The sequence below is a fragment of the Vigna angularis genome, chromosome 7 (genome assembly GCF_016808095.1).
Source record: "Vigna angularis cultivar LongXiaoDou No.4 chromosome 7, ASM1680809v1, whole genome shotgun sequence".
Lineage (NCBI taxonomy): Eukaryota > Viridiplantae > Streptophyta > Magnoliopsida > Fabales > Fabaceae > Vigna > Vigna angularis.
In genome coordinates this window covers 22854081-22879565 of record NC_068976.1, presented here as the reverse complement: position 1 = coordinate 22879565, position 25485 = coordinate 22854081, and the positions used below count along the sequence as shown (strand labels likewise).

The 25485-nt window shown below is 31.9% G+C and overlaps 4 protein-coding genes across 5 annotated transcripts; 2 read left to right on the top strand and 2 right to left on the bottom strand.

Moving 5' to 3' along the window:
- The first annotated feature begins 440 nt into the window (after positions 1 to 440).
- Positions 441 to 6492, top strand: LOC108323537 (CSC1-like protein At3g21620). The gene is made up of 12 exons (XM_017556021.2): positions 441 to 651; positions 1268 to 1616; positions 1810 to 1956; positions 2293 to 2428; positions 2629 to 2730; positions 3362 to 3481; positions 3634 to 3714; positions 4064 to 4404; positions 4652 to 4897; positions 5099 to 5423; positions 5571 to 5804; positions 5993 to 6492. Exons 2-12 carry the CDS (start codon positions 1297 to 1299, stop codon positions 6221 to 6223), a joined length of 2283 nt encoding a protein of 760 aa, XP_017411510.1. The 5' UTR covers positions 441 to 651; positions 1268 to 1296; the 3' UTR covers positions 6224 to 6492.
- A 5761-nt stretch (positions 6493 to 12253) lies between these two features.
- LOC108323542 (protein BUNDLE SHEATH DEFECTIVE 2, chloroplastic) lies at positions 12254 to 14707 on the bottom strand. 2 transcript variants are annotated; one of them, XM_017556025.2, is made up of 4 exons: positions 14388 to 14702; positions 13727 to 13763; positions 12686 to 12769; positions 12254 to 12438 (listed from the first exon to the last, which is right to left on the bottom strand). In XM_017556025.2, the coding sequence occupies exons 1-4, from the start codon at positions 14673 to 14675 to the stop codon at positions 12386 to 12388; spliced, it is 462 nt and encodes a 153-aa protein (XP_017411514.1). In that variant the 5' UTR covers positions 14676 to 14702; the 3' UTR covers positions 12254 to 12385. The 2 variants fall into 2 exon arrangements, with proteins under 2 accessions (XP_017411514.1, XP_017411515.1); XM_017556026.2 differs by lacking the exon at positions 12254 to 12438 and having other exon boundaries at positions 12685 to 12816; positions 14388 to 14707.
- Positions 14708 to 17242: 2535 nt separating this feature from the next.
- LOC108323541 (uncharacterized) lies at positions 17243 to 20974 on the top strand. The gene is made up of 6 exons (XM_017556023.2): positions 17243 to 17630; positions 18278 to 18423; positions 18749 to 18917; positions 19548 to 19646; positions 19918 to 20000; positions 20444 to 20974. Exons 1-6 carry the CDS (start codon positions 17304 to 17306, stop codon positions 20568 to 20570), a joined length of 951 nt encoding a protein of 316 aa, XP_017411512.1. The 5' UTR covers positions 17243 to 17303; the 3' UTR covers positions 20571 to 20974.
- A 1275-nt stretch (positions 20975 to 22249) lies between these two features.
- On the bottom strand, positions 22250 to 25094 carry LOC108323540 (receptor-like protein 7). Its single transcript, XM_052880487.1, is given in 2 exon segments — positions 22250 to 24755; positions 24758 to 25094. Coding segments are annotated over 2 exon segments (2652 nt in total). The 3' UTR covers positions 22250 to 22440.
- Positions 25095 to 25485: the final 391 nt, after the last annotated feature.

Sequence of the window (25485 nt, the reverse complement as noted above, 5' to 3'; positions counted from 1 at the left end):
TAGGAAAAGAAAGGAAACGTCAAAGACAGTATCTCCTTTCTTCCTATTACACTCTCTCTCCGACCCCACCACCTCGTGCCATGTGCGGCCAACCAAACACAATTCAATTATCAATTGAAAATCCTAATTGTTTTATTTTAATTTCTTAATATTTGTTACCATCAGAAGATCATACTATGAAACGTAAAATCACAAAACTAATTGCAAGAGATTCACTGTTTTATCACCATATTTTCATGAAATTATCCAAATTTGCTTTACTGTTTTATCAATCCAATTTTCTTGTAGTTAAAGTTTTTGTTTTCAATTGTTTTTCATTATTTTACATGCAGGATTTATTGTATACAGTGAATGGTCGACATGGTGTATATGATGAGTAGGCACAAATCTTACCTCACCTGACTAAGACGTGCCGCTACAAATTATAAATCCTTAACGCACCCCTTTGAAAAGAAATGCCATAAAGTTTGTAACTTTTGCTTATTGCTGACTTTCTGGCTTTTGGGTTTTCTCCCTGTGGTCGGTTGAACTAACAGTGGCAGTGTGATAATAATCTCAATTGTGTTGAAAAACTACTCTTCGCCGTTTTGTTTCAGCTCGTTTTCTCCTTTCTTTCTCTTTCTGTTCGGACAATTTGTTGTGGCAGACAAGGTAATGTACCCCAACGGCGTGGATCTATTGTGTGATAATAATATTCAAAGCCATTTTTGTTCATTGTTCTTTAGTTGCTATGGTTTCTAATGCTGAATTTTTCTGGGTGTTGAATTATGTGTTTTCTGTTGATTGGTGGCTAAGATTGCTAGAAGAACACAGATGTCATAAAGTTTTGGCTTTAATTTTTGGTTTTGCATGGAAAATGGGAATTCAGAATCATGATCGGTTATGCCTAACGGAAAACATTATTTTGTTTAGAAGTGGATTATAGTTTGACCAGCGAGAGATACTGGGTAGAAGGATTGATTAGTACTTACTTCCTCACTTGATTATGACTTTGGGTGAAATTTTGGGGGAAGAGAAAACTCAGTTTGACTGTGACTTTTCAGCCTCTCCCACATCACAATTTTTTTTAACATTATAATTCTGTTTTTTGTCCATATCATCACGGGAAAATCAGTTTTACATCAGTTCTTATTTCAAATCAGATGTTAAATCTTTCTGTCTTTGTCTTCCACCAATCACTGCTGCAAAATAAGGTTGTACTTTTAAGTTCGAAGCCTATAAAGAAATGTGTTGATTTTGACATCATGCTTATTTGTATAATTTACAGGGAGTAGCTTCGTTTTTCTAAGTTGCCATATGCTCATGGCTTCTTTGAGTGATATAGGACTCGCCGCAGCAATTAACATCCTGAGTGCATTTACTTTCTTGTTGGCTTTTGCTGTACTTCGAATTCAGCCTATAAACGATAGGGTGTATTTTCCAAAATGGTATTTGAAGGGTTTAAGAAGCAGTCCATTGCAAGCAGGGTTATTTGTGAGCAAGATTGTCAATTTGGACTTCAAGTCATATATAAGGTTCCTGAGCTGGATGCCTGCAGCATTGCAAATGCCAGAACCTGAACTAATTGACCATGCAGGCTTGGACTCTGCTGTTTACTTGAGGATCTACTTACTTGGGTATGCTCTGATCAATCATTCTTTGTGGCATTTGTGGATTTCAACCATTCATTGTTTTCATGCTTTCTCATCTGGTTTTTCCTTCATTTCCAACGGTAGTTTTCTTTTTTTCAGAATTTCCCCAGTTTTTAACTCCAACATTGCTTATGTCTCTTGATTTTTTACTGTGTCTTCTTACCTTATTGAAATGCAGGCTGAAAATATTTGTACCCATTGCATTCCTAGCGTTTTCTGTTATGGTTCCTGTCAACTGGACGAATAGCACCTTGGAGCGGTCCAATTTGACTTATAGTCAGATAGATAAGCTTTCAATTTCAAATATTCCAACCGGATCAAATAGGTATCCACACTTTTCACCCGGTTGGATTGTTTGCTTTAATTTTTACTTTTCTTTTGCCTTTTACATTCTATTTCATCTAATATGAACTTTCTAATGATGTGTCTGTTAATTTAAAGAATTGCACATTAGTATTAGTATGTCGCATACATTCATTTTTGTCCCTGTTGTAGATTGGGTGAATTAGTATATACATCTCTGAGGTAGTCCATGCAAATCCTCTAAATCAAGTTGAAACAAATTAATAACTCCTTCCAGAACCTTAATCTCTTTTGAAGTAACTGCCTATTTTTTCGAACAAGCATGATTATCTTCCAATGCTTTTTACATGAATTGCAGATTCTGGACTCATTTGGTAATGGCTTATGCTTTTACCTTCTGGACATGCTATATCTTGAAAAGGGAGTATCAAATAGTTGCAACAATGAGATTGCATTTTCTAGCATCAGAAAGACGTCGTCCAGACCAATTCACAGTAAGAATAAGTTTTATATCTGAACAAGACGATAAGTTCATACTCGTAGAACCACTGTTTCTGTAATAAGGATTTATATCCTAAGATTATTAAAGTCCACATAAGTCCATATATCCTAACGATCCATTGAACCTTCATCACCTTCATAAATATAGAAGAAAAACTTGTCATAGTAAACTTTGTCCTTTACATCTGTGCAGGTACTTGTCAGAAATGTACCACCTGATCCTGATGAATCAGTTAGTGAGCTAGTGGAACATTTCTTTTTGGTCAACCATCCAGATCACTATCTCACTCATCAGGTCTGATCCTTTCTTATTGCAATCACATTCGCCTAATTTTTTTTTTTGTTGTTTCAGATCTTGTAATATGATTTTTGTTATTTGAGTGTATCAGATTAACAACATTTATAACTGGTATCCTCATATTAATTTTTGTTGTGTTCAAATGGATAGTTATTTCCTAATTTGTTTAGGATTAGTTATTAGTTATAATCTTATGAGCCATGAAGTACATATTTCTTAGTTGGGGTAAATTTTAGTGTAATATAGTTTTTTGTAGTATATTTGACAAACTTCCTCTTCTGTTTGTTTCTGATAGCTATAGATTATATATTGGACTAGAAACTTTGAGGTGGTCCTATGTCAACTGTAGCATGATCGAGTCAATGACCAAAATTTAGTATTCTAAATGCACTGTTGAAATGGATTTTACTAGGACAGACCTTGAACTATGAGACGATCTCTCGTTATTAAACAGAACAGCAAGCCAATTAGCTCCATTTTATTTTGTTGATATAATGACACTTGGATGTCAAGTTCAACCCATCTTGACCCATCATTCACAGAATAAATTCTAGCAGGTTGATTATTGTGTTTTATCCGAAGAAGAACTTTTGGTTTTTTCCCCTTACTTTTAAAGATATTCCTGCAGGTTGTTCACAATGCAAAGAAACTTTCTAGTCTAGTTTCTAAGAAGAAGAAAACGCAGAATTGGCTTGACTACTATGAACTTAAATATTCTAGAAATCAATCCACACGGCCATTTAAAAAGGTATGCTATTTTCAATAACCTGGTTCCTATGAGTTCTGAATTATCTTCCATTTTTTAAAATCTCAGTGTAAAACTCTCGCTATTTTTCTAAAGGCATTCCATTTCTTTTTCTCCTGCACTATATAACTCCACTATCTTGTACTTGCTTGCAGACTGGTTGTCTCGGTCTTTGGGGGGATCGAGTGGATGCAATTGATTTTTATACTGATGAAATTAACAGATTATCAAAAGAAGTAAGCAGTGCTTTCTGTGTTTATATGCTGATAACTAAAAAGAAATTTTATTCTACTGTCAACTGTGAAAGAAAAAAGATGAAAGAGATCTGAGCTAATTATCGTGCTGTAACACTGATGGTAGGCATATACTGATCTAAAATTATTTTCGTACACCTAAAACAGAATATCAGTAGTGTTTGCATACTTGTTTCATAGCTATAACAATAGAAGGTGTTTTCCATCAGTGACAGAAATTTTTCTCATCTTTGAAATACAAATTTTTGCTTATGATCATCATTATACATGTCCATATCCCTATATTCTTGTATCATAAATTATTGAGTTTGATGTTCCTCTGCATTTTCAGATAGAGTTGGAGAAAGATAGGGTGATAAAGAATCCTAAATATATAATGCCAGCGGCTTTTGTTTCCTTCCGAACTCGTTGGGGTGCAGCTGTTTGTGCACAAACTCAACAGTCCAGAAATCCAACCGTATGGTTGACAGAGTGGGCTCCAGAACCTCGTGATGTGTATTGGGACAACATGGCAATACCATATGTTTCACTCACAATAAGGAGGCTTATAGTTGCTGTAGCTTTCTTCTTTCTGACATTCTTTTTCATGATCCCCATTGCTTTTGTTCAGTCATTAGCTAACATTGAAGGGATTGAAAAAGCAGTACCTTTTCTTAAACCCTTTATTGAAATGTAAGTGTTTTTTATTTTTAATATCATCTTATTTTCCTTTTTGCATAACACATATATCCGTCTGAACAAAATTTATAGAATAAATATGAAAACCTTTTACTACTTTTATGATTGAACCCAGAATATGTTGGAGGTTCTATGTCTGACCGATGAAAAAACAAAATGTTACTGATGACCTTGTGTTGTTCTTTGATATCTTAATGGTGTCTGTGGTGGAAAACTAATGTTATGCTTCTCTTTTATCCAGCAAAGTCATAAAAGCGTTCATACAAGGTTTCCTTCCCGGTATTGCTTTGAAGATATTTCTCATATTTCTGCCATCAATATTGATGATAATGTCCAAGTTCGAAGGTTTTATTAGCACTTCTTCTCTGGAAAGGAGAGCAGCCACTAGATATTACATCTTCCAGTTCATTAATGTGTTTCTTGGGAGCATAATTACTGGGACTGCATTCCAACAGCTAGATAAATTTCTTCACCAGTCAGCAAATGAGTAAGACCTCCTAGTACTACTATTACAATCATTAATCTTCTTCAGCTGCAGATTTACATTTAACTTTATGTATGTTAGCCATTAAGTTTAAATAAACTATATGTCAACAGTCATTTTGATAATCCTAAAACAGTCACAGAAAATATCCTTTCATTTGAATAGCTTTCAATAACCAAAAGTAATCATATGCTGTGTATGCAGAATCCCAATAACAATTGGTGTCTCAATTCCAATGAAGGCAACATTCTTTATAACTTACATAATGGTAGATGGATGGGCTGGATGTGCTGGTGAGATTTTAAGGTTGAAGCCATTGATATTTTATCACCTGAAAAATTTCTTCTTAGTGAAGACTGAAAAGGATCGTGAAGAAGCAATGGATCCCGGGACCTTTGGTTTCAATACAGGAGAACCTCAAATACAACTTTATTTCTTACTTGGCCTTGTATATGCTGTGGTCACACCATTTCTTCTTCCATACATCATAGTGTTCTTTGGCTTGGCATATGTCGTATACCGTCATCAGGTAAAAGTTGGTTCATCACATGTTTCTGTTTCTATGCATGCATTTAGTTACTGTTTTCATAAACTGACCACATACACGAAAAATTTAAGCATGATTATCTAGTATGTATAATTCAACTTAATATCGAAGTTAATTATCTGATGGCAGATAATAAATGTCTACAACCAAGAGTATGAGAGTGCTGCAGCATTCTGGCCTGATATCCATGGACGTATCATATTTGCATTAGTGATCTCACAGCTTCTGTTAATGGGATTATTGAGTACAAAAGAAGCTGCTAACTCAACTCCATTACTCATCACTCTCCCAGTTTTGACAATAGCATTCCATTTGTATTGCAAGGGACGATATGAACCTGCTTTCATTAAACATCCATTACAGGTTAGTCTTGATACTGCAACTGGATACTGCTTTTAACTATGCAAGAAACAAAAAAAGAAACGTTTTTAGGAAACCCTTTGTTTTAAAATTGCCTTTTTTTATCCTTTTCTTTATCATGGCATCGTAGTTCATCCATTTCTTCACCAAATTCGTGTTAAATTTCCACCCTTTTGGTTAAATTTCTTCAGGAGGCAATGATGAAGGACACATTGGAGCGTGCAAGAGAGCCAAACTTCAATTTGAAAGAGTTCCTTCAGAATGCGTATATCCATCCTGTATTTAAAGGTGATGATGACAGTGACAGTGAAGTAATGAGTGAAAAGTGGGAAGAACAAGAACCAGTAGTTGTACAAACAAAACGCCAGTCCCGGAGGAACACACCATTGCCAAGCAAACACAGCGGTTCATTGTCATCTTGAGTGGCACTTCTCATAAGCATTAACTGCTGATATTGGATTGATGTGATGAAAAATCACGTTTAATGCACAGAATAAAACTAGCATAGGATAGTGTTAAATTAACTATTGGTAGCATTGCTATATAATACCATAACTCTGCTACCCTTTCCCGTATATAATTCAAAGGCAGGTGAATTTTCAATGAAGTATATAACAGGAATTTTGACTCTGATTTGTTGTGACAAATTTACTAGAACTTATATGAATCAATTGATTAATGTTATTTAACACCTTTACTCTTTCTTCTGTCCAAAACATGGATTAAAAAAAAACTGTATTTGTGCTTTTTCAGTTGCTCTTTGTGTCCCACTTTCCATTATTTGCAATGTGACAGGTAAAAGGGATTCTCGCATTGTTTGTACGACATTGTTTGTAAATTTAGTATCAGCTATTTCTGTCTACAGACAACAATTGGGGAATTAGATATGCAAACAACCAAATTCAATGAATGATTTTATTCCGTGCATGTCATTGTCAAATAATTAAAATAACCCACTTGTCAGATTTATATCTCTATTTAGACGTGAAAATAGCCAAACTCAATAAATTATTTTAGTGCACGTCATTGTCAAATAATTAAAATAGGAGTTATTCGTCGGATTCATTAAGTATTTATTTTTGAAAAGTTAAATGAAGATTAAATTTAGTTAATTGAACCTGAATTTCATTAAAAATATTCATTACATCTAAACCCTAAACCTGAATCTCATATTTTCCACAACTATTTAAATAAATAACTAAAATTCAAATTAAAGAAATACTTATACATTAAATAGAAAATGGATTACCTTTCACTTTGTCAATTTAGGATTTTCATAATTCATTTTTCTTTTTTAGGAAAATGTGTAACATCCTAAAAATACAGTGTAAAACCATATACGAGAATAATCACATATTAATAATACTACAGATCAGTTCAAACACTTAGCGAGATACGATTACGGCCGAACGACCTTACATAACAGCAGGAAATTTAAAACCGTATGCTAGCTACCACTAGACCGAACGGTGTACAAAATAACTTATACCGAACAATCTTACAAAAGATAAAGCTAACAACAGACCGAACGTTCCTAAGGTTCGACCTCCACTTCTGCTGCGTCTTCCAATACTTCTTCCAGCAGCTCTTCTCCTTCTGTCACATCTACACGGATGATCATTGCAACATGACAACGACAGGACGCACAACACAAATAAAATGACAAATAGGGTAAGCTTATGTAATTTAATTTATTCAATAACAACATACAACATTCATAATTAAACTAACAACACCCAAATCATCATTCATACATCAAGGCATGCAATTAACGACCACTTGACTCTGACTGTCCAGACGGTATGAATCATGTGTAGCTACGACGTTCGTGCACCCGAGTGATGTAGTAACTGGGATACCCTCAACAGTTGCCACCCGAGGTTGATCCGTTCCGTCCAAGAGGACCTCCTGTCATTCCCACACATGACTTACTCCTCTCTACTTGAGAATGAGTAATCATGGAATATCAGGATAAGCGCCCGCTAAGTTTTGCCCACATTCATACTTTACCAATCAATAACCACTTTCTGAGATATTCCTCTCTAGAATACTCGTTCATAATCAAACTATTTCATTTACATCACATTTCAAATTCTCTTATACTTCATCAATATATTCAACTGAAATAAGATCACACTTTCTCATCATAACATAAGTCCAACTGGAATAACACTCCTTAGAAACTAACATGACCGAGCGCTACTTATCCACTTCAATAAACAGACCCCTAAGACTTTAGACCGAACACCACGAAGCCTAGGCCGAGTACTAAGACTTTAGACCGAACACCTTTTAGAAACCAACATTGTTTGATACCCAATACTAATACTGATAGAAACTATGAAGTAACGGATGGTATCGAGTTTGGCTGAATACTCTTATTCTAAAACAGTAATAATAAATTACTGAAACGAGACCCAGCGCTTGGTTTAAGACCGAGCCCTGTAGAAAACCGTACACTATTGAACGAGCGCTGGTCCAAGACCAAGTACTTATCAGGAACGAGCGCTACTGAGATCGAACGCTTGGTCCAAGACCGAGCACTAATAAATTTACATAAAACGAATGAATATATATATATATATACACACACACACACAATTGCGCCACACTTATTTATGCCTATCCAATATTATAACAAGATCTTCATTAACGAAATTCCTTGTAGAAGAATAACTTAATATAGACGGACGCTCAAAGGAAAACTGAACGATTAATACGAACTCTCGATCACAGTTTACCTAATCCTATATAGTATTACAGAAAGACTCTTAGACATTATCCCTAAAGCATGAGAAATCAGGTAAGACTATGCACTCCCAAGAAGAACCGAACGCTCGCTAATGACGCTCGACCATACTATCACCTTTACTCATAATACTACAGTTTGAATATTAAGCCCTATCTCAGCTTAGTTCACACGTATATCAGTCATCCATCCACACATCCAAACAAACAGTACACACATATTTCATACTCATCAAATAATCAAACAACGTATCATACAAACATACCCAAGTTCAAAACAAGGATTTAATCAAATTATATAAGTTTTCCTTACCTCTATACGTAATCGAACGCTCAACGATGCATAATGGAGCTCCCCACTACCAAATACTTAACGTTCGACAGTCACGTTTTAGGAGTACTGAACCAAACAGAAAACCAGAAACACTCAGAATTATATGATTCACTCAGGCGACCAGAAATAGAGGTTGGCACGCGAAAATAAATGAACGTGCTAAAGGGAAGGAAACTCACCAGCTCAGAATCACAAACTGATCGGTTTAAACGAAAGCTCTTGACGCCGGGAGTGTTCAAACGGTGCCTGAGAGGTGATTGGAAGAAGAAAATGTGAGATTTTCTTAGAGAGAAGGTGGAGATTTTAGAGAGAAGGAGGAGAAAACGTTTTTTTTTTCAGAAATTTGGAGAGGAAAGAGAGCATGCAGAGAATGGCATGACATTTGAAATTTTCGTATTAAGTACTGCCGTCACCCAAAACCGAACGGTCACTCTCCTACAGCCACTTGTTTTCCACTAACTGAAACACTCACTCACTCCTTGACACATGGATCCCACTACTCGGGGTTTTCAGTGAGTTTTTAAGGGTGTGACAAAATGTATTTCAAGCATGTAAAAAATTCTTTCTTAATGTATCCATTTTAATTTAGAAATATCTTATACCAATCACATTTTAAATTATTTATAATTTTAAATTATTTATAAAATATATTTATGGTTTTAACCTGCCATAAAATACTATAATCAACACGGGTCTTTCCCATGCAATGAGAAGAGTAAGAAGATAAAATGAAATGGGAAGTTTGTTTTTTTATATGAGAAATGAGTAATACTTTTAATAAACAAGGAAGACCAATTTCCACCGTTGGATTGAAGGAGAAAATGATGAAAAACGTTGTGTATGATTTGCCCATTAAAATGTTAATTAAATTTCTCAAAAATATAAAATACATTCAATACTTATCATTTGTTGCTATACTTATCCACCCAGATTATTTGCACAAGAAAAAGTAAAACTATTATTGCTAATATGTATAAGAAATTAATTGGACAAAAAATGTGGACTCCAATTTTTTAAATTAAGTTTAAATGCAAAATCTAATTGTAAGGATATTTATCTTATTTATCATCATTATATTGTGTTAAAGGTTATCCTATTTATCATAATTATATTGTGTTTAGAGTTATTATATTTATCATGATTATATTGTATTTAGGGTTATCATGATTATATTATGTCTAAGGTTACTTAATTATTATATACTCTTTATCAATTTATTCTTATAAATAGAAGAGTACAAGAGGATCAATCAAATTCTCCAAAATTATTTTATATTTTAATTCTCAAGTCTAATATTTATTGTTATGTTTAAAATGTTTTCTTTTTTATATAATGATAAAAATTAGCTAATTTTTATCTACTGAAAGAATTATTTATTTAATATATTGTCATTTTTCCTTCAAGTTTTAACTATTTTTGTTTTCAATACAAAATATTTTTAATTTTTTTTATTACATTTACTAAATTTTGATTAATCTAGTTATAATATGTTTTGGTTGGTCTATGATTTTGATACATTCTTTCAATTATTGCTATTAAAGTTATCACATGCTAAATTTAATAACATTTAAGTCTAATGATAACTCATTTATTGATATTTTTATCTTTCGAATATGGCTTGATAAAAAGTTTTTATAGATATTAAAATAGAAGACTAGTATTTATTTTAATGTATATTAATTTGAGATAAAATTTAGATAGTTCCCTTAACAATTTAATGATACATAAAATGTTTGACTTTGTAAAATATATATATATATATATATATATATATATATATATTATATTTTGAAATCGTATAAAAAATATTAATCAAAATAAATGGTTAATAAGTTCTTATTTATCATTAATATTTTTGTGAGTTTTAATACTAACTTTTTTAACTTTAGTAAATATTTTCATTGAGTAATGAATTTTTAAAAGAAAAAAAATCATAAAAAAATAGTAATCACTCCACATAATAATAAAGTATTATTAAACTTAACTTGACATGTTCATTTAATGATATTTAACAAAAATATTTTAAAATTATAGACGTGATCAAAATACAATATACGAAGACTAGTCAAAGTTTAACTATGTTTTTTTTTAAACCCAAAACTATGTTTGTTAACTTTTTATGTTTTTTATACCAAACTTATATTTTTAAGAAGAAACAATATGAACAGTCAGATTGTTACATATTTCAGAACAAATGTTCTTAAAATAAAGGAATTTAACAATAATATTTAAACGAATGTGAACATTCAGATGTTATTATTCGTGAATGAATATCGACATCTGGTAAAGATATTGAGTTTTATCCCAAAAGCAAAAATGAAGACCTATTTACGATACGAAGAAGATTTCAAAGCTCTGCAAATTCATGCCAAGAAAAAACTTCGAATCAATTTGCTGATTTTAGAGATCATTGGTGGTAGGAGAAATCTTGACATGTCCTTTAGTCCTGAGGATTTCTTCTATCTCGTTGGGCTTTTCTTTCAGCCGTAGAGCTGCTGCTATGATTCTTACCACTATAATTTCTTATTTCTATCTGTAATAATTTTGAAGCCACACTATAGTTGCTAATAGGAATTTGCATAAGAAAAAGTAAAACTATTATTGATAACATTAATATGTATAAGAAATTAATGAGACAAAAAATGTGGACTCCAATTTTTTAAATTAAGTTTAAATGCAAAGTCTAATATGTTTTTTCTTTTATATTTTAAAATTTTTCATTTATAAAAAAAATTGGCTTATTTTCATCTATGTATATTAATTTGAGATAAATTTTAGATAGTTTCTTTAATAATTTAATGATATTTTTTGTGAATAACTTTCTATTAATAAAAAAATAAAAATTGAATCAAACCCTAGCCTTTTATCATATATATTATTTTTAGAACTCATCTAATAATATATTAATCAAAATAAATGGATTAATAAGTTCTTATTTACAATTAATATTTGTCGTGATTTTTAATCATTGACAACTTTTTTTTTAATTTTAGTAAATATTTCCATGGAGAATTTCTAAAAGAAAAAAACTCAAAAAATAGTAATCACTAAGACATAATAAAGTATTATTAAACATAACTTTAAGTGTTCACTTGATGATAATAATCACTAAACATAATAAAGTATTATTAAACTTAACTGTGTTCGATGATAATACTTAACAAAAATGTTTTAAAACTATAGACGAGATCAAAATATGATATACGAAAACAAGTCAAATATGCTTTTTTTTTTAAACCAAAAACTATGTTTGTTAACTTTTTTTTAAGTTTATTTTTTCTAAACATGTTTTTACCTAACTTATATTTTCAAGAAGAAACCATATTAAACACTATTACCAAAATTGGACTAATTTTTATGGAAAAACCAATTAGCTAAGAGGACTTCAGAATAACTTTATTAAAATGATTCACAGAGAAAAAGACACTATGAAGTAAAATTGTTACAACATCTTACATATCTCAGAACAGATGGTCTTAACATATAGGAGGAATTTCACAGCTCATAGCCGACGGGAATAGCCTGAACCTCCACATTTCTTGCAGAAAATCAATCCTATAGAGTGGAAACACATGCATAAACAAAAAGAACAGTGAAGACAGTAAATAAGCCATGGTTGAACATGGAAAAAATAGTATAATCTCTTTTTTTCCCTTGAGGAAATACAATATATTGATTTTCACGTAACAGATCAAACAATTCCTTAAAAGTGGTAAAGGAAAGGAAATGCACCCAAAATATTCAGGTAAGAAAATGCAATCATTATAATTTGTTTTACACATATGATAACAGAGAGATATACCTGAACCCTTGCATACTTTACAGTTAATTAACCCCATATCTTGCTTCATCTTGCCATAGTCACAAAACACGCATTTTGTCCCACCTGTTTGTCAGCAACGGCATTCAAAATAGTATCTTCTGTCAACGATACTGAAACAAGTTCCCATTTATTTCACACATGCAATGTAAAAACGCAGGTCAATGCACACTTACAGGAATCACAATAGTGAGAGGGGCAATGACATTAGAAAGTAGAATTCTCATTCATAACCATCACTAAAATAGGTACTACAACACTTTCTTTATCCAATCCAAATGAACTATTGCCATAGAATACATCTCCATTCATAGTGATATAATTATTGAAAAGGGGTAAGGAGAAAATTTTGAAGTTATTGGGATAATACAAGCGCAATCTTAATGCAAAAACAATTGGTGGAAGCTTTATATTCTGTATCATACATTGTAGTGGCTGAAAAACACAACATCAGTCATCAAGCCAAAAAATTAAAAGATCATATGTTACCCACTAACTTCTAAAGATTACCCTGATCCAAAAACTTTCACAAAGCACATGTCAGCCACTCCCTTTATGCAAATACAACAATCAGGCGTGTTGCTGCTGGGAATATTTTTTGAAACTAGAACCAATTGGTCCTAAATGACAGCTTGGTTGAATAGGTTGAAAATAAGAGGTGAAGATTTTCACATGAAAAGCACTACACCTTTGACTGGTATGATAGAAACACCACAAAGAGTGGGAAATAAAACAATCTCCTTTCAACTCTGACCAATAACTTTAGTCCAAAACTGTTTCTATTCTTCACTTTCTCACTTGCTCAATCAAGCAGACCCCAAGTATCCTTATTCAAAACAATCATTATTCCCCAACTACAATGATTCAAGTCAATGTCCTAAACACATGAATAATGATATCCTCGTCACCAATATCTAAAATGTTCCTCGTATTGTTACCATCACGATTCAAGCCTCAATAATTCCCTAAAATTCAACACTAAAGCACAACAATGTTTAAGTTCAAATGCAGAAAGATAATTACCATTGCCACCACATCGCTCACAAGGCACCGGATCACCCTGCAAAACCCCATCACTCATTAACAAACAGAAGTATCAACTTTAATTTAACCCATAATGTTACTGTTAAAAAGTAGCACACACTTCCGTGAGCAAATGTTGATGCAGTTATGCATATGCATACTATATTACACTTCTGAATGAGGTAGGCTGCCAACATTCACCAACACCACCACCACTCTAAAAAAAATGTTTATCACTTTATGAAATCAAAACCCACAAATTTCAGAAGATAATTATAAGTGTAAATTAATTTTCTCTTATAACTCACTTCCACATTGCTTTTCTTTCAGATCACTTATCACATTTATCATCCCCACTCCACAATTTTCCATAACCAAAATTGAAGCAGCAGAAAGTAAGCACAAGGCAGAAGTAACAATCTTAATTAAAGACAAGAAACATCATCAATAAAAAGAAATAATTAGCAAAATTGGAAGCATGATATGCTAAAGTGAACACATTTCCGAAATATTAGATAAGTGAATACATAAACACTAAATGCACGTGGGTCTTATGGTGAAATAGTAAGTCTAACATTACATATAAAAAGGAAAATAAAAAAGTTTTCGTTTTTATGTAAAGTGAGAGAAGCCCATAGTTAAAAGAATGAAAAGGGAGAACCTTGAGGCCAAGGAAGAGAGAAAGAGCAATGGCGGCCAAAACACTAACAGTAACGATGACTGTTTGGGTGTCAAAATAGAAAGTGGTGGCGACGCCGTTAAAGAGAAAAATGGGGTGAACGATCAAAAACAGTCTGGGCTTCTTGGTGGCTTTGCGTCTGAGATTGGAGGGGAATTGGAGAAGAGAACGAGAAGGTGTGGAAGAGCATGAACAAAGGTGAACCAAAGTGGAAGAAGGACTGAGAGAAGAAGATAGAGGATGAAGAGTGCGGTAAGGAAGAGTGGCCATTGATAAAACAAAATCAAATAATAATAATAATATTAGTATGTGGAGCTAAGCTCTTCAAACATGTCACACCGCGCGTGTTTTTTCTTTTTCTTTTGTTTCGCTTAACTTTTGTATTCTTTGGTTTATTTAGCAAAATAGGTTTTGATAAAAAAAGAATCATGGGCTTGGGCCATAACCCAAACACACAAAAATATAATGGGCTTTCTCGAAGCAAGAATACCCTGCCTACGGGTGCTTCTTCCTCCCTCCCTCCCTGTTTTAATCTGATGTTGCATGACTTTGATGGTGAACAGGAGATGGACATGTAGATGGTGGAGAAGAGAATAGAAAAGATGGAATAAGAATGAGCAAAGTGAGGAGAGAAAGGTTACAACATTGGAAAGGAAGAATGAGAAGACAAAAAAGATAATATATTATACATTCATAAGAGCATAATAGTCTTTTATAAATTAATGGGGTGCAGGGAGTAGCGGCCCATGCCTACTCCTTCACTTATCATTCTTATTAAACTTTTTTTAGCATATGTATTGTTACAGAGTATTGTGTACATTATGGGACCTTTAACACATTCTATTTTTTTTTTTATATTATGATTAATTTCTAAATAAAGTGATTATAAAATGTATCATATGATTTTGAATGAAACGGTTTAACCACTCAATCATGTTATAACATGATTACGCATTATTCTCATATCAAGTGGATGTGAATAGCAAACAATCAATTTATTAAGAAATTAACTCTGACACTTATCAATTTAAAATAAAATATAATTATAATAAATTGAGTTTATCTTAATCCAAAGCTGGTTCTGAAATCTATATTTCAGTTAAAAAAATGTGTAATGACGTTTAATACCCATCAATTACTTCTTGAATAGTCGAATCTTTCATAATTTTGATTTCAAAATATCTTTTATAATAATTTTCAAATATAAACATGCCAACATAAATACAAACATTCAGATAACAACACGTGACATAGTAAACTATTGACTTTCGAACACATATCAAAGCATAAAGCTTTAATAAGATTGGTTCTCCAATTTTCCAAATTTAAATAATTTTAGTCCAAAAATAAATTGTTTAGTTACTGGAAAAAAGATATTGAATTGTTATCAAATTTTATTATGCTTTTATATTAAAGTTCATCTATGGCGTAGCAGTGTCACCAGCCGCCATTTTCAACTCATAGAGCATCAAATTATTAACAATTTTTAAAATAGAGACAAAATTAAGACATATAAAAATAAAAGGATTTATTTAAGATTTTTCTTTAAAAAAATAAGAACGAAATACATAAGCTAATTTAAATATATATATATATATATATATATATATATATATATATATATATATATATATATATATATATATATATATATATATACTATTTGAGAAGCAGGGAAAAAGAAAAAAAAGTTGAATTCTGTAAATTTGTGCAAATGGAAAGTTAAAAAATTTGTTAAAATTATGAAAGTATTAAATTTGTTTTAAGCACAAATTTAAATAATAATAGTCTTGTCAGAGTAAATGATTAACGAAAATAGAATAGAATAATTATTTTATATTATCTTAATCATTATACAAGACTTTAATTCTTAGAGCATCATATCATATATATTTAATTATTTTTTAAAATTAATACTGATATAATTTTTATATTCTTGACCAGTAGAGAAAATAATTTCCATTTTCAATATTAAAGAGTTGACGAAGGAGAAAGAAATACGTCTTTTTAAGAATCAAAAATAAAAATCAAATATTCTAAAGGACGAGAAATAAGATGAGGAGGGAAATAAGCCATGAAACTTCAACAAGGCAGTATGTATGGAATGTAGAAAGTTTCTTGAGAAAGCACAAAAAATAGACTTTGGAACTTTGCCTTTCAGCTCTTTATTCAATTAGAAGCTCAGATCCTGAAAACAAAAATATTAATAATACTTATACTCACTATGAATATCGAATAAATGGGATCCAAATTCTTGTCGTTACAGGTAAAAACTTTGGATGAAATAAATAAAAGTACTGTGATAATTTTCCAACTTACGTTAAGGTTTATGAACTTTCAGAAATACAAATATATATATATATATATATATATATATATATATATATATATATATATATATATATATATATATTAAACAAAAGAAAGTATTGCAAGAAAAGTTTACAAAAAAAATTCAAAATCATCTATGTCCACCGTTCCTACTAGATTTGGAGTCCTAATAATATGTAATAGTATGCAACATTTTAAGATAAAAAGAATTATAAATAAAATAAACTATAAAGAATATACTCTATTTTTAAAACATTTAGTTACAAAAATTTTATTTTTATTGTTGAATGACTTTTTTTTTCATCACAACTAGTTTTTTTATATTACATTACATTAAATTTTAATTTCGAGAATTTGAACATGAAAAGACCACGTGCACGCAAATCATCTTCTCAGTTTTATATTATTATTATTACTATTCTTATTATTCTTGTTATAATAATAATAATAATAATTATTATTATATAATATTCCTGTCTCTTTCTATATAGCTAGTGAGAGGGGGCAAGAGATACGAATATGAGAGCACTAAAATATACATGGTCATCGGGTTAGCCATAAGACAACATGTTGTTGGCTCAATCCATTTTCTTCTCTCCCAACTTTCCCACTCTCACCAAGAAGACAAGTTTCAGAGCTTCACTTCAGCCTCACAACAATTTTCCTCCTTTCAGAGTTTCACCAACGCCAAAACCACTCGGTGTGAGAGCAAGAATCAAAACTCTGTTCGTTCCGTTTCAGAAAAAGAGTGGTTTCCAAATCTGCCATAGCTTGAAGAAAGAGAGCGAATTTGGTGGGAATGATGGAAGAGACTGGACAACCTCCTTTTTGCTCTTTCTCCTCTGGGCAGCACTCATCTACTATGTCTTCTTTCTCACCCCAAACCAGACCCCTGTATGTTCTTTCTGTTCTTTCCAATTTGAAATGTGCTAATCATCATATAAAATTCGATCTCCATAGGGATGGAAAACGATTGGATATTCGAATGTGTATTACTTGTGATTTGTTTATATCAGTTCATTTGAGAATAAAAAATAATTATAGAGGAAATATAATCTCCACCACAACAACAAAACCTTCTAATATTATTTGAGAATCAAAGTTATAGTTATTATCCACAAGAGGATTTTTAATAGAATCTTTGCAAAAATAAGGCTCATTGAGCTGAGATTAAACAATGTTAGAGTCCCTCATGGACTAAAATGGGAAATCAATATACTGTGTAAGATATTTGAGGATTCAATATACTCTTTGGTCCTCTTATAAGAGCACAAAAGTAGTCTATGGCGAACCCAGAGTCATTTTAAGGAAGATAGATAGTTGCACCTCCTCATTTTTGTGAAATTACAATTACTGTATTAAACTTTTATTCTTTTACAGCCTTAAATTTGTGTATTGACCCTGCAGTTCAGTGAGAGACTCATATATTGATTCAAGAGTCTCGGATTCATCACAGAAAGTAGCCTTTGCAGTTTTTATCTTCCTATGCTTTTATTTTTCCTTTCCTTTTGTCTTAACTGTGAGATTTTTCTTTCATTCAGTCAAGGGATTCATATTTCCTGAAAAAGCTCCTGAATCTGCAAGGGGATGATGGTTTCAGAATGAATGAAGTGTTAGTATCATTGTGGTATATAATGGGCTTGTGGCCATTGGTATATAGCATGCTCTTGCTTCCTACAGGAAGAAGGTACTTCCCTTTGCTATGTATATTTGTCCAACATATATAATATGTTTCTTTTATCAGATTTCAAGCCACTCATAAACCTCTACCTTTTAGTTGAGATGTGTTATGAAAATTTATAGTTCTAGGAGTTGATCATGATGTTGTACTAATTATGTGATTAATATCAGTAAGCACCACGTTGTACCAAATCATTCATGTATCGTACTATTCGGTGTCATTTGACTTAGAACACGAATTTTAAATACAATAATTTTATGTTTTCTTATGTATATGTCCTATTTGACAATACCTGAAGCTGATTTCATATCTTCCATCTGTTGTTCTACAGCTCAAAAAACAGTATTCCTGTATGGCCCTTCCTCATACTTTCATGTTTTGGAGGTGCATATGCACTTCTTCCTTATTTTGTACTTTGGAAACCGCCAGCACCTCCTGTTGAAGAAATTCAGCTTAAAACGTGGCCCTTGAATTTTCTGGAATCAAAAGTAACTGCATTGGTAATGCTCATCTCAACCTCATCTTGCAATGTTGTTCAAGTGAAATTATAGTATTCCGAACAATGATTCCATAGTTAGGTGACTTTGCATGATCATAAGAAAAAACACCCCATTTGCAATCTCATGTTTATCTTTGGCGAAACACTTAAAATGCAGTGTACATTTGAGTTATAAAATGATTAAAAAATGCCATTGCAGAGGTTGCCTCAGTGTTTTATATAAAAACATCATAGTTGTATGTCATTAACAAACACAGCCTGCTGCGTACATTGGTGCAGTGAAAGAAAAATATTTGGAAGGTTTTCATATTCAACTGCTTTTGGTCTTATTTTTGTTTGGAATCAATCTATTTTTAACTTTTTGGATTCCTCTTCCCATTCGTTTCATTCTTAAACTTACGTGACCAATAATCATGATGAAACTTAACAACCATGATGGTTTGGAATTGTTTTCAGTAGGCTCTCTATTAATCCTCATTGAGAAACTTTCTTCCTAGACATGCTTGTCAGCATGCCCCTATTATGAAAGATCCATGGGAATAGCCCTATGGACAAATGTATATTATAATCTCAGCAGTCTCTTTTTAATTTATTTTATTGAAGGATGTAACTTATCGTACTTGCACATCAGATATCACTTGTTGCAGGGGTAGCCATCATAATTTATGCTGGTTTAGCTGGACAAGATGTGTGGAAAGAATTTTACCAGTACTTCAGGGAAAGCAAATTTGTAAGTTCATACTCAGCATTTCAACAAGTTGGCATGACTATTCATTGTGTTTATTATATAAGCATTAGCAGTGTCATAGACTTTTTCAATCTTGTTATCGTGATCTTTGCTAAATGAAATGCTAATCTAAATTCAACAATTGCTGGTCTACTAGGCCAAGTTCATGACAACATTAGAATGCAGTTCTTAGACTTCATGTTCATGATTTACACTGTCCATTTTCCATTAAATTGGAAATGTTAGGTGCTAAGGTTGACTTTTCATATTGCAGATTCATATTACCTCCATTGATTTTATTGTACTTTCCACATTTGCACCATTCTGGGTTTACAACGACATGACAGCACGAAAATGGTAAATTACTTGCCATATAAGTTCTTAGTTCAATTTTTACATTCAGTTCCTTGGCCTAGTTATATACTTCCTCCGTTCAATGATAACTGCGGTTTTAGTCATGTAAAAAAAATTTCAAATTGATTGATGCTCTCACATTCCAATGAAGTATTAATTCTTTCTCTTCCTAGTTAATCCTCAAATTAATTACTCTTTTTTTTTTCTCATTCAGAGCAATTTATTTATTGAAAAAGTGAGACTATTTTAGTAAAGTTATTTCAAAAAGTGGTACATCTGTGTGAGAAGTGTCAACCTAGTTGGGATTAGAGTCGACACAATGATGTTTTGATTACCAATTTTGATTAAAAATAACCTGTGCGCGAAAACCTTAAACTGCAGTTATTGTGGAACGGAGTGAATAAAAGAGAATGTAGCACATATTTTAACGCTAATCCAATTTGCAGGTTTGAGAAAGGTTCTTGGCTTCTTCCCATATCATTGATACCATTTTTAGGGCCTGGTTTATACCTTCTCCTGCGGCCATCATTATCAGCAGAGGCCATTTCGCAAACTCCTGTTGAACCAGAGTGAAATTAATAATACAAGTGCACACGTTCTATGCAACAAAAATATATTTGGTTTCAAGTTTGGTTCAAGAAGATAATTTCTTTCTACACAGTCCACAACAAACTGACATTACCTACATTTTTATTATTAGATGGGATCCAATTTCAAAGAAAGAGCATTACTATTTCTGTGACTTCAAAGTGATTATTTCAACACTTTTTTTCTATCTTTTTTATTTTATTTCATTCCTAGTGTCTACAAATGATTGTTGCTAATTGTGGTGTCAATGATGGACTCCTAAGCACAATTTCATTCTCCCAAGTGGAATCTTCTGCAGACTTTCCAGCCAACTGTATTAACAAATCCAACTTGGATTACTACATATTATTAGTATTCCATATCCCAGATCCTACGTGGCTTATCACCAATCAATTGATATCGAGACTACTCATCAACTGTGAACATAATATAGTGAAAAGAAGGGCAAATTCCAAGTCACTGAATCCCTCTCACAAGGAAAAAAACAAAATTACAGTGTTGCTCTTTCTTTGAAAAATAATTCTACTGAAAAAGTTCTCCTTTCTCAATCCTATTTTGAATTTTTTTTTTTCCTATTCAACAGCATTTATAATAATATAGTTTTCTGTCAATGGACAGTTTATAATATCCACAACATAAAACAATCATAAACAAATAAGGCATGCTGTCAGAAAAGTATTACATTGTTTTTGTTGTTTTTTTTTCTGTTTTTATGAATATATATATATATATATATATATATATATATATATATATATATATATATATATATATATATAGATAGATAGATAATAAAAATAGAGAATAACAAAAGAAAAATTATTTTTAATATATTTTTATATTTCAAAATTAACAATAAAGTATGCTTAATAATATTGACTATTTCACTAAAAGAGCATCATAGAAATTTATTGATTATTGATAAAAAGCTCTTTACTTTTTGTGTTATATAAGGACACTTGTTAAAAAAATAAAACCTATTGACGTGGTATAAATTTTCGTTTTAGGTATTTTACATGTATTTTTTTAACTAGTAACATAAAATACGTTTTAGTGCATTAAAAAGTAGTTTGACTAGCAAAATAATATTTAATCAAATATATTAAAATTTTAATTTATAATTTATTTTATTCCATTTATATTTATTTTTTTATATTATTATCTCTTATATTTTCTATATTTAATATACTTTTATTTATTAATATCTATTTTCAATTTTAATGAGACAAAAACATCTCTTCACCAATTTCTCAATTTCTATGTGAGATACCACATTATTTCTTTTTAATTATTGTTTAATATAATACTATAATTTTATTTAAAAATATAAACTTTTTTAGATTATCTTTTGTATAATTGTATATTATTAACTAGCTTATCAAACATATCTACTAAACACTTTTAAACTAATGAACTAGTTTATATACTTAAAACTTATAAATTAAAAATTTATTGATAAATATTTAATTTATCAGTCGTTAACTTCTAAATTTTTTTTGGTCAACAAAACTGTCATGTTCACTCCTTCGTACATCATTTACATTGACGGACACAATTTGAGCCTATCAAATTTAAAATACAATAAGACAATTTTGCATTTAATTGTGTTAATCTATAGGCTATACGCATCCAGCTAATATAAGATTAATTTTGTGTTTATTGAAGATTGAATATTAGAATTTACCTTATGAAGGTTTGACATCTTACAACATGTTAAGCATAACATGAAATTGATAGCATAAGATAGAGAAAGTAGAAATTAAAACTACATAAAAGGCACATAAAAAATAACCATATTAAACTAAAAGTGTACTAATTCATCATCCAACCATTTGTAAGGTTTCTCTTGTTTTTATTAGATCAGTCTCACATTGAAACATGTTTCAACAAGTCTTGTAAGCATTTGAGGTTTTCCAAGGAAGAATATATTACAACCCAATATTATTCCAAAGATCATCCCACATGCATATCCCACTATAACGGATTTCCACCCAAATCCGGATTCTTCTTTGTCAAGTGTTGAATATGGTGACTTTTCTTTATCCTCTTTGCAGGATTTTGACAAAGGGATTCCACACAACATTAGATTTCCAACATAGGAATCGTTTTCAAATGTGTTAAATTGTCCACCTTTAGGTATCATCCCCTCAAACTGATTTTGTGAAAGGTTCAAGACTGCCAAAAAATTCAAATTTGTCAAAGCCATGGGAATCTCACCCTTCAACTGGTTCCATGAGAGGTCCAACCATTCCAAATTGCTTAAATTACCCATTGATAATGGAATGATACCAGTGATTCTATTGTGTGAAAGGTTAAGCCCTTTCAGAGAATGCAACTCTCCAATGACTGTTGGAATTTCTCCTTCAAACATGTTATTTGATAAATCAATGGTTGTGAAAACAGTCAGTATCCTTGTGAGTTCCATGTATGACCCTTTCATTATAATCACTATTGAATCACTATATGCAGAATGGTTACCGAGATATTTCAAACCAGTTTGGTTTTTAATCGCATTCATCATTCCTTGAAAGTTCTGGATGTATGATGCTGGCAAGGGTCCAGTAAAATAGTTATGGGAGATGTCAAAATTCCTCAATCTGGGAAATGGAAGTTCGGTGCCGAAAGAAGAGATGACGCCATGAAATTTGTTTGACCGTAAACTGAGTACCCTTAAATTTGGCAAAGTTTCTAAGCAATAGGGGAACATATATATGTTATTGTTTTCAAGATCCAAAACTTCGAGTTTTGTGCAATGAGCCAAAGATCGTGGTAATGGTCCCTTCAACTGATTTCCATTCAACTTTAGAGTCTCAAAGGAATTTCCTTTAGAAAAGTTATCAGGTATGCTACCGTAAAGGTTGTTGTCTTGCAAATCCAACGCCCGAAGAGAATGAAATGTTGCCAAGCACTGTGGAATAAGTCCTGAGAAGTTGTTGGAAGCCAAGTTAAGTATAGAAAGGGTGCTAGCGTTGCACAATGCTGAAGAAATGTCCCCACTCAGCTGATTATTTGAGACTGAAAAGAATCGAATGCCATTAGGTGGAATCGGAAGATCACCTCGCAACTTGTTGAAACTTAAATCAATGTAACTAATGTTCTTCCAGGAGCGCAAGAGGTTCTCATGAAACCATTTGGGAATGCTTCCACGAATTCTGTTATGAGAAAGATCTAAAACTTCCAGGTTTGGTGCTATGAATTTTGGGAAACTACTTACTTTACTTGAAGATAAATGTAAGTACTGAAGGTTGGGTAAGATACAATCAAAATTATTTTCAAATTTTAGTGAGAGCAAACTATTATGAGAAAGATCCAAAAAACTTAGAGTTTTAAGCTTTGAAAATTGGTGAAAGTCCACGGTACCACTCAAACCTGTTGATTGCAAATCCAAAGAAGTAAGATTTTGGAGTTGAAATATTGAATTTGGAAAATTACCTAGCAGTTTGTTATCAGAGAGAGACAAATATCGTAAAGAAGTAGCTGAGAATTCACCAATTGACCCTGTGAACTGGTTGTCTCTAAGATCCAAGATGAATAAATAAGGCAAGGAGTAACACCAGCAAGGAATTAGTCCAGTTAACATGTTACCAGACAAGGATAAGATCGATAATATAGAAAGTTTGGTGATTTGGGTTGGAATGGGGCCAACTAATTTATTATATGATAAATCTAAGAAAGAAAGTTGAGTAAGATTAAACAATGATGGAGGAATAAATCCATCAAAATTGCAATCTGAAAGTTCTAGTGTGTGAAGAGACTTAAAGTGGGCTATGGAATCTGGAATGTATCCTGAGAAAGCAGTTTCAGAGAGAGACAAGATTCTTAATGGAGTTATCCAGTTGGACGTTGGAAGTTCACCTCTGAGGTTTTGATTTTGGGACAAATCTATCTCTTGGAGATTGGGTAAATGAAGGATGTTAGAGGGCAATTTCCCTTGGATTTGGGTGTTTGAGAGATGGAGAGAAACTAAAGAGGATGACAGATTAGTTAACAATGACAAAGAGCTCTCTCCGACAGAAGACATGTTCACTTTTTCTAAATAAATCTCTCGTAAATTAGTTGCGTTGTGAATGAGTCTGTTCCATGTGTAATCATCAATTCTAATTCTGGTGGGAAATGTGTCGATGCTACTGATACGAAGATGTTCTAATTTTGACAAGTGAGAGATTGTGGAGGAACATTACCGCTAATCCCAACACATGATATATTTAGATGCGTGAGGTCGATAAGGTCACCAATTGCAGAGTGTCTTAGCCTGAAAATAGAACTATTGGAACCCAGTAACTCACCTCTAAGAAGACTGCATGAAAGGTCGAGGCCAATCACGTGACCTGATCTCGAGTCGCACGTGACTCCATCCCACCCGCAACAATCTGTCACCTTGTTCCAAGATTTCGTCTTTGAAAAATATGAGGAACAACGATCATTCACAGGAAGAAAAGGTGGAGAGTTGAGAGCAACTACTGAGTTTTTGAATTGTAACAAGGCAAACGTGTCATGAGGATTGCACATCAAACAATTGTAAGAAGGAAAATAAATAAAGAAACATTGGAAGACAATAAAGTGTGACACTGAAACCACAAAAAGCAGAGACTTTGGAACTTCACCTTTCATTATTAATATTTATTCTCACTATAAATATCGAACAAATGTGGTCCTAACTCTTATCCTTACAGGTAGAAATTTCCAAAGAAAGAAAAGTAGTGTGTCTCAATTTTCCAACTTCTATTTTACGTTAAAGTTTATGAATCTTCCAAAAATTAAAATTAAAATTTATCGTAACGAAAGTTTAAAAAAAAAATCATCAATGTTTACTATTCCTACGAATAGGTATCCAAAATCATCAACTTTACAGGCACTTCAAATTAAGTCAAAGGAAAAGGTTAAACAGAGTGTTCTTAAA